General features: G+C 33.8%; 2 protein-coding genes and 1 pseudogene across 3 annotated transcripts; all 3 read left to right on the top strand.

Annotated features, from left to right (window-relative positions):
* The first annotated feature begins 2,439 nt into the window (after window positions 1-2,439).
* LOC103343422 (protein LURP-one-related 15-like) lies at window positions 2,440-3,667 on the top strand. The gene is made up of 3 exons (XM_008247076.2): window positions 2,440-2,740; window positions 2,981-3,205; window positions 3,326-3,667. The coding sequence occupies exons 1-3, from the start codon at window positions 2,504-2,506 to the stop codon at window positions 3,476-3,478; spliced, it is 615 nt and encodes a 204-aa protein (XP_008245298.1). The 5' UTR covers window positions 2,440-2,503; the 3' UTR covers window positions 3,479-3,667.
* A 2,680-nt stretch (window positions 3,668-6,347) lies between these two features.
* LOC107880142 (protein LURP-one-related 10-like) lies at window positions 6,348-7,684 on the top strand. The gene is made up of 3 exons (XM_016797048.2): window positions 6,348-6,821; window positions 7,087-7,314; window positions 7,419-7,684. Exons 1-3 carry the CDS (start codon window positions 6,513-6,515, stop codon window positions 7,548-7,550), a joined length of 669 nt encoding a protein of 222 aa, XP_016652534.2. The 5' UTR covers window positions 6,348-6,512; the 3' UTR covers window positions 7,551-7,684.
* A 1,004-nt stretch (window positions 7,685-8,688) lies between these two features.
* LOC103343426 (protein LURP-one-related 10-like) lies at window positions 8,689-9,949 on the top strand (annotated as a pseudogene). Its single transcript, XR_016126106.1, has 3 exons — window positions 8,689-9,072; window positions 9,299-9,523; window positions 9,614-9,949. The product of XR_016126106.1 is annotated as a protein LURP-one-related 10-like (transcript).
* The last annotated feature ends 4,419 nt before the right edge of the window (window positions 9,950-14,368 follow it).

The raw sequence follows: 14,368 nt of genomic DNA on the forward strand, positions 1-14,368 counted from the left end.
ATATTGGCGAAATTATCATTTTTTTGGGGCAGCGATATTTTAGCACATTTCCATATATATATCGTCAATTTATTGATAATTTCCTCGATAATTTCGCCGATATTTCAATAACAATATTTTCGTTCAATTTGCAGCTTTAAATGGACAATATATCTCGATATTATCGATAATATCGCGATATGAACTTACAAAATTAAACTCAGCCTTCAGAGAATCCCTCAGCCTCCGAAACTTAGCTTTTCTCTGTCTCTCAACTCAGAAAAAGAGAAAAACCAGAAAGAGGAGAGCGAGAGAGAAGGGAATAAGAGGAAAAAAAAATATTATGGAGTGTGTTTTTATGTTTTGCTGTTTTGGATTGTGATGAAGCGAGAGAGAAGAGGGAAGAGGAAGCAGGGAAAGAGACAGAGAGATAGAAGAAGAAAGAAAAAAAAAAGCAGATAGAGGAGAGCAAGAGAGAGAAGGGAAGAAGAGGGAAAAAAGGTATGGAGTGGGTGTTTATGTGTTTACTGTTTTGGATTATAATGGAGGAGAGAGAAGAGGGAAGAGGAAGAAGATAAAGAGAGGGAGAGAGATGTAGAGATAGAAGAAGAAAGGGAGAGAGAGATTGTGTGTGTGTGTTAGGTAGAAGATGAATAGATAAAAAATAAATAAATAAAAAAGGGAGAGATGGGTGAATGCCCAAAAGAGAGAGAGAAGGCAAGGTTGCGTGCAACCTTGTGAAGTTCAAACAATAAAAAAGGGAAAAAAAACCTTGGGAAGTGGGAGAGAGAGAGTGTGTGTGTGTTAGGAAGAAGAGGAATAAATAATAAATAAATAAGGGAGAGATGGGTGAATGCCCAAAAGAGAGAGAGAAGGCAAGGTTGCGTCTGCAACCTTGTGAAGTTCAAACAATAAAAAAGGAAAAAAAAACCTTGGGAAGTGGGAGAGGGAGGTAGGGAAACATGAAAGTACTTGGGAAGTGGGAAATGTGAATGATAATCCATTTAATGTTATTTATTATTTTATTATTCATTATCAGTATTTACATTACTAAATTCTCCTTCAAATTGTTGCTTAATTACTTACATTTCTATAATCATTTTCATTATTTGCTATTTAATTCTTCCTTGGATAAATTTATTTATGTTCTTAGTTAATTTTCAATCTTCATTATTATTTTTTAAGCATGGTAAAATACCTAATTTTCATGAAAAATCAAATTGGTTTACATCTTTAATTATTTTTCAATTTTTGATAAATAATAAATATAAGAACGTGTACCATGTCCAATGAATAAAGTGAAATAAATTGTTGCTTAATTACTTAAATTTCTATAATCATTTTCTTTATTTCTTATTTAATTCTTCATTGGATAAATTTATTTATGTTCTTAGTTAATTTTCAATCTTCACTATTATTTTTTAAGCATGGTAAAGTGCCTAATTTTCATGACAAATCAAGTTGGTTTACATCTTTAATTATTTTTCAATTTTTGATAAATTAATAGATATAACAACGTGTACCATGTCCAGTGAATAACATGAAATAAGGTTACTCATGTATCTTATCATGCAATTTATAAAGTGTAAAATATTTTACTAAAAATTATAAATAAATTACTAAGGGGTGTTTAATTCTCTTTCATTAATTACTTCAGATTTTCTAAGTCACAGAGTTTGTTAGGTCACAATATAATCAACTTAAATCACACAAACCCACTATGCAATGCATATCCTTCCAATTTTTATGTCAAAATAATAGATGATTGACTAAATAAACTTCTTCTAAAGTTTCATTAAAAATTTCCATGTATTTATCATAATTTCCGTGGTTTTTATTTAATTTTTATTGATATCGATATTTTCTCAATATTTCTATCGATATTTCCGTGTTTTTGAACCACCGATATTTCCGAAACTATCGATATTTAAGACCTTAGTTGAAAGTGAGTTACTTAAATGGCCTCAATTTTCCAAAGCGATAGCACCGTCCGTATAGCACGTGAGTGTGGCAAGGGAAGCAGACACATTTTGGGCCCAAATGTTCATATAATGGGACCTTCCAAGCTTCATCATGTAACTAATGTATGGATTACATACACACGAGGTGCTCTGTTTCCGGAATCATATGCTACAAGAATATTGATTAATTAATAGAAGCCAAGTCAAACATTAGGGTCGTACATCATGGAACGACATGTCATTCTTAATGTTTTTGTTTGATGAAAAGACCCATGGCCTAAATTATGGGTTGCAGCTCCACGGCAAATAAACCAAGCCTTCATTTAAGACCCTTAATTAGATTTAGAATGCTGCTTAAAAGTCTACGCATTGGTTGGACTTGCTTTGTTGTAGACGAAAACGGACAATGTACGAAACACGTTTTCGCTTGGACCCAAAGTAAACTGATTATTCCCCATAAAAGCATGCGCGCTCTCACCATTCACCATTCACCAAACACTATTGTCTTTCTTTCCCAAACCTAAATCAAAATACAGGTGCTCATCGGCGACATATTTCATACCATGACACAACCAAAAGCTAGCGCACCATCAGTAGCATATGCTCATCCCGCCGTTGCGGTTGTCAGCCCTCACTTCTGCAGCCCCTACCCAGTGGATATTGCAATTGTTAGAAAACTTCTAACCATAACCCATGGCAGCTTTGTAGTCACTGATGTCAATGGCAACATCATTTTGAAAGTCAAAGGAGATCATTTACTTGACGCGGCTGGTTATCCCATTATCACACTAAGACAGAAGGTAAAACCTTGTTAATCACCATAACACCATGGTATCTATTTATGTAGCTTTTGCACTTTAAGCCAGCTGTTTGTTTGTGGACATTAGAGTTTATAGAGTAAGATTGCTTCATCAATAGTCCAAATTCGTAGTTTGACAACAATATAAGTTGTCGTAATGTCAAGTAAGATAATATTTATCATAGTTTATACTACGTATTTCTATTGTAGTTAACTGACTTATTCGTATCTTTTTGTGTAGTTGATGTCTGCACATGAGAGATGGCAAGTTTTTAGGGGGAAAAGCACAAAATCCAGGGATCTGATTTTTAGTACTAAGAGATCTTCAATGGTCCAATTTAAGACCAAATTAGATGTTTTCTTAGCACATAACACAACAGAGAAGGTACCTGACTTCAAGGTCAAAGGAAGTTGGTCTGAAAAATCCTGCGTCATATATGCTGGGGACGACTCCATTGTTGCCCAAGTAAGATTACTTTAATTAAGTTTATGAATCATGATCAACTACATTAACATTTATTACTTCTAGCATATTTACTACGTACTGACTGATTGGGATGTAATATGCTGTGGGAAAACATTGCAGATGCATAAGAAGCGCACAGTTAAAAGTGAGTTGCTTGGAAAGGACCATTTCATGGTGACAGTGTATCCTGGGATTGATTATGCATTCATCGTCGCGCTTATTGTGATTCTTGATGAGATTAACACTGCTAGTATTCCTACTGTTCCAACTTAATGTATCAAGGATTAGGATCATGAGTTGATTAGTTTAGATCCACTTCTTACTTTAATTAGGAAACGACGCATATTTGTCCCTTTGGCCTAATTTATTCATTCATACTCATGATAGGGCATTGTAAACGTGTTGGATTTTTTTATTTAAAGAAGTTTTGTTACAACAATAAAAATAATATTGTTTTTGTGATGTTGAACGTTGCGCATAATATAATTACTACCATCTACGTATCAGTACGAAGATGTTTTAAGAATCACGAAATTGTGTAATTATGATATGTTTCAAAGTTTATGTGACAATTTTTTAAAATTCACACCACAGCCTCTTAAGATTTTGTTTGTTTGTTGTTTTGTGCGTGTATAACTAGCAACTATTAAAAGGGTTTAGAATACTGCATGCTTGATGTGTCTCCAGATTGAATAAGTGTGAAATATGTAAATTAATCATTGACCCTTGACGAATGCATCCAATGAATGTCATTATGTTGCCCAATTCCAGTATAATCTTCCTTTGTTGAATGCCATGTGATGGGCAATTGATGACGAGGATGATGACGAACTTGAAAGTCACAAACAGCCTTTGGTTTGGTGCATAATGAGTTTATTATTTGACTCTAGTCGTGATCATTGCGATCTGCTTCTCATGTTCATATATATATATATATATTTCTCCACGTTTGCTGCTCCTCATGTTCACATGTTTCTCCTCCACAAGTGCTCCTCGTTAATTGGCTCTCTAATTTCCATATATTGGTTTATTATTCTTTCAGATTTCTTAAATTTCATGCAAATTAGGTAATTCTTCATTTAGTATAATGGAAAACGATTTGGCCTCAACAACTTATATCCCACAACTAAAACATATGACTTAAGTTGGTTAGAGTGAATGTACTCCCCACTATGTATTTGAGTTCAAATCCATTTACCCATAGCGATCTGAATAACAATTTGAATTATAATTCTACGGAAAAAATGAACCGGCCCATGAACCAACCCATAATTTTGTTTGAAAAAGAGAGAATAAAAGGGTCATGCTAAAATAGGCCTTTGTAACTCAAATATCATAAACGACTAGCCTCTTGCACATGCAACAATTGGTTTTCTTTTTTCTTTTTTCTTTTATTTTTAGAATTAAAAAAGATAATGGATAGTTGTGTTCCATAAAAATAGGATCTATTATTTGATTTTTCTTTTAATTTTAATTTTTTTAATATGAAAAAGTGTGAATTTATCATATTATCCTCATTTAATTAATAATTTCAATTCTTAATGTTTGCATTAACCAAGGACATTTTCTGGTATTTTGAATGTTTCACCATTCTCTGCCTTTTGCTTTATATATATAGATAGATAACCCACTAATAAAAATACAATGTTTAAGTAAAATCCAATTTTAAAATTGGATGCCAATGTGTCCATGTAAGTTGATTTATTTACAAATTTTGCCACTAGATCTTTATTTGATGGCTGACTGTTTTTCATCCCCTAATTTTATGCAAAAGAATTATACCTCTCACTACACATTTATATTTGTACTCCTGTAATAATGGCCTACAATCAAATTAGTTCAAATACTCCCTCTTAACCTCCTATAGGTCGGATAAATGATTTTTATTTATTTATACCTACACCCTCAATTATATATATTTACCTAATATCCTTCAATCCTAGTGATTGAGTTTTATTTGAAAAAAAATGGGTATTTTAAATAGAAAAACAAAGGGAAGGACTCACCAAAAAAAAAAAAAAAAAGTGGCAACAGTCACCATTATTTGGTGATATTTGGTAATTGTTGCCACTTTTTGTTGTAGTGGCTGTAGGTGATTAAAAATGAATTTTATGGGTCTAATCTCAATTTACTAAATAAAATAACACTTTATTTTTTGCTGGGATATATAATAACACTTCCAAACAAAATTGTCTTCACCATACATGTTTGTGCAAATAATCTCACGGGAGAATATTTGCAAAGGGTACGGAGTAGTGTTTATGTGGGGTGTGAACCGGACGGCCGGAGCCGTGTGTGGTGGCCGGAGCCGTGTGGAGAAAATATGGAGAGTGGAGAGGGAGAAAGAGCTTCGGGTATTTTTCTCGGGTATAAGGAGTAGGTTTAGATGTACCTTGAATGATGAATGAAGTCATCTATTTATAGGAGCCTCGGGGCTAGGGTTTCGTAGAGAATATGCTGAGTTTATTCTCTACCCAAATTCGTAGAGATTGAGTCGGACTGAGATAATATCTGATTTAATGATATTATCTCTTTTTATGGAGATAATATCTGAATTAAATGATATTATCTCTTTTTATGAAGATAATATCTGAGATAATGACATTATCTTCTCTTTATTAGGATAATATCTTAATTAATGATATTATTTTATTAAATAAAGATAATATCATTTAATTAAGATATTTATCCTAATTAATTAATTGGCCAGATAAACTGGTTCAATTAATTAATTAAAATAGATAATCTTCTTTTCCACATGGCGTGCTGTGATTGGAGATGGAAATATTTGCTCCCACAAATGCCCCTCAGCTTCTGCATGGCTCTTGTGTGGCATGTAAGAGATGAAATTATTTTTTCGGGCTCTCCAACTATGTTTGGGCTTTTTTGTAGATCGAATTACTAATTGGCGTAGGCTTCTGACTATTCTTGGAGTTGGATTCCCAATAGGAATGAGCTTGTCGCCATGACTTCGTCTAATATAAATTATGAGATAAACTTCCAACTTCAAACTTTGAACCAAAAAGTTGGTCTAATAAGAGGATTGAATTGTGAGGAATAAACCAAGCCACGTTTCCAGAACCCTCTATAGACTATAGTATTTGTTTAAAAGTCGACAATTTCAAGTTCTACGCATTGGCTTGACTTGCTTTGTTTTGAAGGGAAACGGTCAATACAAGAAACACGTTTTGGCATGCTCATTTCATAAAAGATCAATCTCACCATTCACCAAACATTGTTGCCGTTCTTTCCATCCTAAACCAAATCAAAATACAGGTGCTCATCGGTATCCGCCATTTCTCTTACCATGAAACAACCAGAAGCTAGCGCACCATCGTTAGCCTACGCTAATCCGGCATCATTAGAGTACGCTGATCCCGGGACAATAGCCTATGCTCATCCCGCCGTTGCGATCGTCAGCCCTCACTTCTGCAGCCCCCAACCCGTAGATCTTGCAATTGTTAGAAAAGTTTTGACCATAACCGATGGCAACTTTGTAGTCTCTGATATCAATGGCAACATCATTTTTAACGTCAAAGGAGCTCATTTAAGCCTTCGTGACCACAGGATCTTACTTGACACAGCTGGTTATCCCATCATTACTCTAAGAAAGAAGGTAAAACTTTGTTAGTTAACATAACACATGAAAAAAACCATGTATATTTTTATGTAGCTTTTGCACTTTAAGCCTTGTTTGTGAACGTTTAGGTTTATAGGGTAAGAGCCTAATATTTTTAGATTGTGAATTTGGTAAAACATAATAGTTTGAATTCGTAGTCTGATAATAAATTGACACACAATCTAGCAAGAGAACATTTACAAGAGATTATACTAATTTTCTTGTATGTACTTAACTGACTCATATGTATATTTATGTGCAGTTCGTAAGTGCACATGATAGATGGCAAGTTTTTAGAGGGGATAGCACAGAAACAAGGGATCTGATTTTTAGTGCTAAGAGGTCTTCGATGTTCCAATTTAAGACCAAATTGGATATTTTCTTAGCAAATAACATAGCCGAGAAAGCACCTGACTTCAGGATCAAAGGAAGTTGGTTTGAACGATCTTGTGTCATATATGGTGGGAACTCTTCCACCATCGTTGCCCAAGTAAGATTAATTAATCTTCTAATCAACTACATTAATATTAATTAATTACTGCATCCACTGTGTACTGACAGCGATATAATATCTTTGTGGGGAAAATATTGCAGATGCATAAGAAGCGGACAATTCAAAGCGTGCTGTTTGGAAAGGACAATTTCATGGTGACAGTGTACCCAGGCATTGACTATGCGTTCATCATCGCGCTTATTGTGATTCTTGATGAGATTAATGAAAATTAAAATTAATACCAAGGATTGAGTAGATTAGTTTGGATCTACTTTGTTACTCGAATGAGGAAACAATGCATCTTTGTTGCTATCCCTTTGGCCTTTGCCTTTGTTAATATTCATAAATATTAAGATTTATTTTAGTATATGTTGCTCGATTATAATTTATTTGATAAATGAAATATGAATGCGATGATGCACTCACTCGTATTGATCTGACATTTGTGGCTAAAATCTCACATTCCTCGCATATCTTTTCTTCTTCTAAATTTTCAACCTTTGTTGCCCTCATGTTTATCTCTTTCTCCACGTTCTCTACTTTCTATTGGTTTCTTTCTGTTTCAAATTTCTCAAATTTTGCAAGTAATCAGGAAAGCCTCTAATATACTAAACACGTACGATTTGCCCTAAAAACTTATTTCCCATGATCTTATGTATAAAAGGAGATTTACGTAAGGGAGTATTTTTGCTCATCATACTTTAACCCAAGGTGTATGCTTACAATCTTTCTCATCACTTGACACGTGTCCATAAGTATAATCATGATTATATAAAACAAAATAAAATGTTAAGTATGATTATGCATATGAACACGTATAAATTATTAAGTATAGTGATGCAACAAATATTAAGATTATAAGCAAACTCACCAAGATTGTGTTTCCATAAATAAAGTTTTTGACCCTCTCACTCTTCGACATAAGGTAATTACAAGTAATTGGTGCAACAAATATTCCTAATAATAGAACTTTAATTATGCCCCTAAATATTCAAAATCACAACTAGCTCTTGCTTTTTGTTCTTTTATTTTTTTTGCTTTCTCCCTTGTTACATGCATATGTAAAGATTACATTATACTTATTTACACAGAAATAACTGAGTCAATAACATTTAAAATAAATAATTTTCAAATCACAAAATTGGAAATGAAATATTTGTCTTTCATCCATGTCATTATTGGATATGGGATTTATTACGCTTGGATATGTCAATCCTTGAGGCTCCGCCACTTCACGCAATTGCAATTTTCACTCTCAATCGGATTCAGACACGCCGACAGATTCCCTCCCACTATGTGAACACGTCAACGCAAACGAACGAAGCCCAGCTCGGTCAACTCTTATCTCATTTCTCTATTCTCATCCTTCAATAAATATCAGAACCAAAAAAAAAAATCCTTCAATAAATATTACCCAATCTATCCGATCAGTGATCACACCCCAAAAACAATCAAGCTCTGCAAGTGTGGGTGAGAAACTAACGATATGTCGTATAAGGTGCCGGTGCCGGCAGCTGGGCCGAGCGCTCAGCCACTGGCGAACCCAGTGACCGTGGTCAGCCCACAGTTCCACGCAACGTACCCAGTGGATCTGGTGATCACGGAGAAGATGATGAGCCTCAAGAAGGTACATTCACAGTCTCCGATGTCAACGGCAATCTCATGTTCAAGATCAAAGGCTCCCTGTTCAGCCTTCACGACCGCCGCGTTTTGGTCGACGGCGCCGACACTCCGATCCTCTCTTTTCGACAAAAGGTACCGACCTGTTTTTGTATTTCATGGGTTGGCGACACGTGTACGTACTGAGATAGTTATAGTGAATCGCAGTAATTAAGTTAAATTGGTTAATTAGAATTTACACCCCCATGTTGATCTCATATAAGATCAAATCAAAACAGCTCTAAAGCACTAAAAAATTACACCCCCCATGTTTCTGCTTTGATCTAGTTTGATCATAGTGCTCTTATTTGGGTTGATTTAGATATTGACAGCCCATAGGAGATGGCACGTATATAGAGGAGAGAGCTCAGACGCCAAAGATTTACTTTTCACTGCGAAGAAGTCATCGTTTTTCCAGTTAAAGACTGAATTAGATGTGTTCTTGGCTGCTAATACAAAAGAAGAGCAATATGATTTCAAGGTCAAAGGAAGTTGGGGGGAGAAATCATGCACCATATACACTGGAGACAACACCATCATTGCTGAAGTAAGATTTAGCATATTATCCATCAGTTTCATCATGATGCATGATGCATGATGATGATATAACATATATAATGTATTAATGTGAATGCAGATGCACGAGAAACATGATGTTAAAAGTGCTTTGTTTGGAAGAGATGCATTTGGAGTTACTGTGTACCCTCATGTCGATTACGCCTTTATAGTTGCTGTTGTGGTCATTCTTCACGAGATTAATATGGATAGGAGCGGGGAAGACTGGAGCTTTGATGTGAATCCTTCCTGATGCTCCTTCTTAATTACAATAAAATTATAATTATAATGAATAAATTAGTGATTTTCACTTGTAATGTCACTTAACCCTATTGGAATTTCCAAGACTACTTCTATTGTGTTTTCTGGACTCTTACAAATGAATAAATGAATGTTTATGCCTCTGCTTTTGGAGAAATTTTGAGTGGCACCGCTTTATAATTTCTCGTTGACTTGAGCTTAAACATGACTAGTTACCAAAAGAAAAAGGCAGATTAATGTTTTAGTATGAGTAATGCTACTCTTATCACATTTTCATACCACATAATGTGACATCTTACTTGGACATGCCACCTCATTTAATTTCAATTTCATTTTAAGTTATCTTATTTTCATTCATTTCGGTTAATATATTTAATAATTTGTCCAATATAGATCCCTATATTTTCTATTTCCTAGACATATACCCATCACTCTATAAATCTATGTGTAAAATCCAATTTCAAATTTAAATGACTATTAGGATATAAGAGGTCATAATATTCCTATATTTTTACATCGTTGCCACCAATCTTCATATTTTATTTCTAATTTATTTCAAGCATTTCATTAACTGCCATAATTGTAATTATACAAATTTATAAATAAACCCAATCCTAGACATGTATTTATAAAAAAACCCAAACACTATTTAAACATAGAAACACACCCAAAATCAACCCTAAAGTCAACAATTGTATATTTTTTGGGGTGTGTTTATAAATGGGTTTTGAGTGTGTGTAATGATGAATTTTGGGTGTGTTTATAAAGTGTTTTGGGTGTTGAGTTTTTTTATAATTTCAGCTCACATTTTGGGTGTTTTAGTGAAATTCCCTTGTAATTAATACTCCCTATTAATAGCATATCAATCACCTCATTTCTTTTGGTTGTCATTCCTTCTTACATATCGCCCCTAAAATTGCAAACCCAAAAAAAAAAAAAATCTGTAAATTACATATCCAACAATGTACCTATGAAAAATATAAATATAAATATATACGTATAAAATATAAATATATTATTTAAATAAAATAGAGGTATATTATTTACCAATTTTTTTAAAAAAACTAAGTCAGTTACTTTGTAATTGAAATTTCCGTACATTTTTCGTAAATTAAAATTACGTACATAATTATTTATAGAAAATATAGGTACATTATTTACCCATAGGTAAATTATTTTACAATATACCTATAAATGTGTATAGGTACATTATTTGGAGAGGAAAAATAGGTTTGTTTTTAAAAAATACATACATTGTTTTAATAGGTACATTATTTGAGAAAAAAAAGAAAGTACATTATTTGGAGAGAGAAAATAGGTTCATTTAAAAAATATATATTTTTCATAAAACAAATAATAGGTACTTTATTCAGAGAAAAAATAGGTTCATTTAAAAAAAAAATGTTTTCATAAAACAAACAATAAATAAATTATCAAAATATTTTTCAACATAATTAGAATGTACACTATTATTCATAAAACTATAATAAAATAGATTACTATTAGTATAATTCATAAAAGGAAAACAAAAAAAAAATTATTAAATAAACCAAAACTTTACTAATATGTTAACATTGAATTTTTTAATTTCAAATAAGTTTCTAAATTAATTCCTACATCAATTACAACTATGTGAAGATCTTTTCAAATTAAACGTGTGTCATTAGTTACAAGTTACAACCCCACATAACACTTTAACTTGTAAATAGGGGTAGTGTTGGAATCCGAAAAATAGAATAATTCAGATTTTAAGCTAGATTAGGTAACTTGCTTACTTGGATCTTAGTCATCGGGTTTTATTTTTAAAAAATTGGTATTTTAAATAGAAAAATAAAAGGAAAGGGTTGTATGTGATTAAAAATGAATTTTATGGTTTTAAGCTCAATTTACTATAATAATAATTATTATAATAATAAATTTTGTCCGACTTCTCATATTCTTGTGTCCTCCTCCTCCACCACTCTTCATCTACGCCAATCAATTTCCTCCTCCCTCTTGAGAAAATCAGACACCGAGACAAAGCCACAAGGAATCGATAGAGAAAAAGCATATTAAGGAAAAGCAAAGATACCAGCGCAAAAACTAAACTACCGACACCACCGTCGAAAAGACAGAGGCAGAGTGTAAAGGGACTTATAGAGCATAAAAGCACCTTATTATGAAGAATGAAAACGCCCCTACCATGACAATCCCATAATGATAGTATCATGGACCCCTTTGGCTGTCAAAGGCCAGCCATCACCGCCGTCAACCTTACCATTCCTAGCCCTCAGTTCAAGGATTTCCAACTTTTTGGATGGGCTAACCACCACCTCACACAGCTTTGTTTCATCGGGTGCACTCTTGAGTACTACAAGTGGTGCCAAGTGGCCGTATCCCTCTTCTAATTCCACCTGTCAACTCTTTTCATGGACTCACCACCACCTAACAAAGCATTGAATCATTGATTGCATACTGAGCAACACCAGTGGAGCCTTGTGCCTGTCTAGGCCCCCCTTTAGCACCAGCTCTAACCCCCAAGGTTCCTCTAGTAAGTTTTAGAGAGCAACCTAGGCTAAGCGACGGAAGAAATTTTTTTCCTTTTTGAAGGGGGATTGCAAACACCCTCAACAACAAATTTCTTCTTACCGCGTTTCTGTTGCCAGCTTGTGGAGTGCGACATCTTCCACAAGCTGGCACCGTAGTTCTTGTGGGATCAGATTCAGTATTCAAGGATGCCAGCTTGTGGAGTGCGACATCTTCCACAAGAACCGCATGAATATTCTCGGACTCATCAGATTCAGTATACAACGTTCGTCCATTGCGTTCCAAATCCAAGGCTAGCTAGTAATCTTGACATGCTTTAATCCAAGGGTAGGGTAATTTTCATTTTGCACTCCATTGCTAAAACAAAAAAGTCTGATATAAGAAGCTTCATTAATGGCGAACGAATCGAATACTGAGTATAATTGTAATACTTGGCTTTGGTTCGGTTGATTGTGAGTTGAGTATTAGTCAATCCGCAACTTTAATCCAGTAATTCGATTTTCTTATCAATTATAAAATTAAATAAATAGTACCTATATCAAATTAGACATTGGATCTAGTACAGCCAATATTCGATTTGTTCGGCATACATATTCACCCCTAACGAAGGTTATGTTTCCATTCATGTTTCGTTGACTCAATTTTTATACATGCGTATCTAATTATGGGCAACTGGGGAGTTTTAAACATCATTCTTGCACTCGAAATTGAGTCTCTCACATTCCTCTAAAATTCAAATAATCAAATCATCTCTCTCTCATAATTAGTTAGGTGTGGGCATTGAGACCGGAAAATCGGAAGACCGAGCTGCACCATATGAAAAAACATGAAAAAAATCGTGTTGACTAAAAAGTCAACAAACAGGCATTGAACCGAACTGGACCGGCTTTGTATTTTTTTATTTTATTTTTTAAATTATTCAAGTCCAATGCTAAATTTCTAATACCATAATTAATATCTCTCCAAACCCAACTTTAAAGCACCTCTCTTTTATATACTCAATCGTCTCTTTTTACAAGAAATTGGGTCATTTTGTGAATTTTTAAGCTCAATGAATACAATTTTAGTTGAAATTTATAAATATATATATATACACAAAAATCCGGTCTAGTTAGCTCTCCATTCCCGCCCTCAAGAATTATATATACATAATCCGGTCTATTACTCGCCCATTTTGGTCTAGGAGTTTGTTAGATGTAGTAAGATATTGTTTGCGTGTTCACAGTATAACGTGGCACTAGTGTGCTTGTTTGTTAAGGCCTTAATTTGTTAAGGCATTCTCAATCACACAGCAGTACCATTTCTGAGATAATAGAAACTTGTTCCGGAGGCTTCTCTCATTGCTCCTCAAGATTCTATACACTTTGTTAAGGCGTTCTCAATCACACAGCAGTACCATTTCTGAGATAATAGAACCTTGTTCCTCAGGCTTCTCTCTCATTGCTCCTCAAGATTCTATACACTTTGTTAAGGCATTCTCAATCACACAGCAGTACCATTTCTGAGATAATAGAACCTTGTTCTTCGTGCTTCTCTCATTGGTCCTCAAGATTCTATACAGGTTCCATCTCTGACATTTTACCTCCCTCTCCATCTCTCCCTCCATCTCTCGTTCCAAAATTTCATAGTTATGCATGGGTTCTTGAGTACATCTATAGGTTCTTGATTATATTTGTGTTCCTTTATACCATATACATATATAGGTTCTTGATTATATTTGTGGTCCTTTATACCATACCGGTTCCTTGATTATATATGGGTTATGCATAAAATATGGGTTCGTGAGTACATTTATAGGTTCTTGATTATATGTGTTCCTTTATACCATATACATATATAGGTTCTAGATTATATTTGTGTTCCTTTATACCATACGGGTTCTCTTGATTATATATGGGTTATGCATAAAATATGGGAGTATATATATAGGGTCTTGATTATATTTGTGTTTCTTTATACTATACGGTTGCTATTGATTATATATGGGTTTTCTTGATTATATATAGTTTATTAATTTTTTAATATGATTTTTGCAGGAGGCGTTAATAAT

The sequence above is a fragment of the Prunus mume genome, linkage group LG1, assembly GCF_029339155.1.
Source record: "Prunus mume cultivar Tortuosa linkage group LG1, ASM2933915v1, whole genome shotgun sequence".
NCBI lineage: Eukaryota > Viridiplantae > Streptophyta > Magnoliopsida > Rosales > Rosaceae > Prunus > Prunus mume.

Coding starts and splice junctions, on each gene's coding strand:
- LOC107880142 (XM_016797048.2), top strand. CDS start 6,513: ATGAAACAACCAGAAGCTAGCGCACCATCGTTAGCCTACGCTAATCCG. Junction 6,822..7,086: donor TCATTACTCTAAGAAAGAAG/GTAAAACTTTGT, acceptor ATTTATGTGCAG/TTCGTAAGTGCACATGATAG. Junction 7,315..7,418: donor CTTCCACCATCGTTGCCCAA/GTAAGATTAATT, acceptor AAAATATTGCAG/ATGCATAAGAAGCGGACAAT.
- LOC103343422 (XM_008247076.2), top strand. CDS start 2,504: ATGACACAACCAAAAGCTAGCGCACCATCAGTAGCATATGCTCATCCC. Junction 2,741..2,980: donor TTATCACACTAAGACAGAAG/GTAAAACCTTGT, acceptor CTTTTTGTGTAG/TTGATGTCTGCACATGAGAG. Junction 3,206..3,325: donor ACGACTCCATTGTTGCCCAA/GTAAGATTACTT, acceptor AAAACATTGCAG/ATGCATAAGAAGCGCACAGT.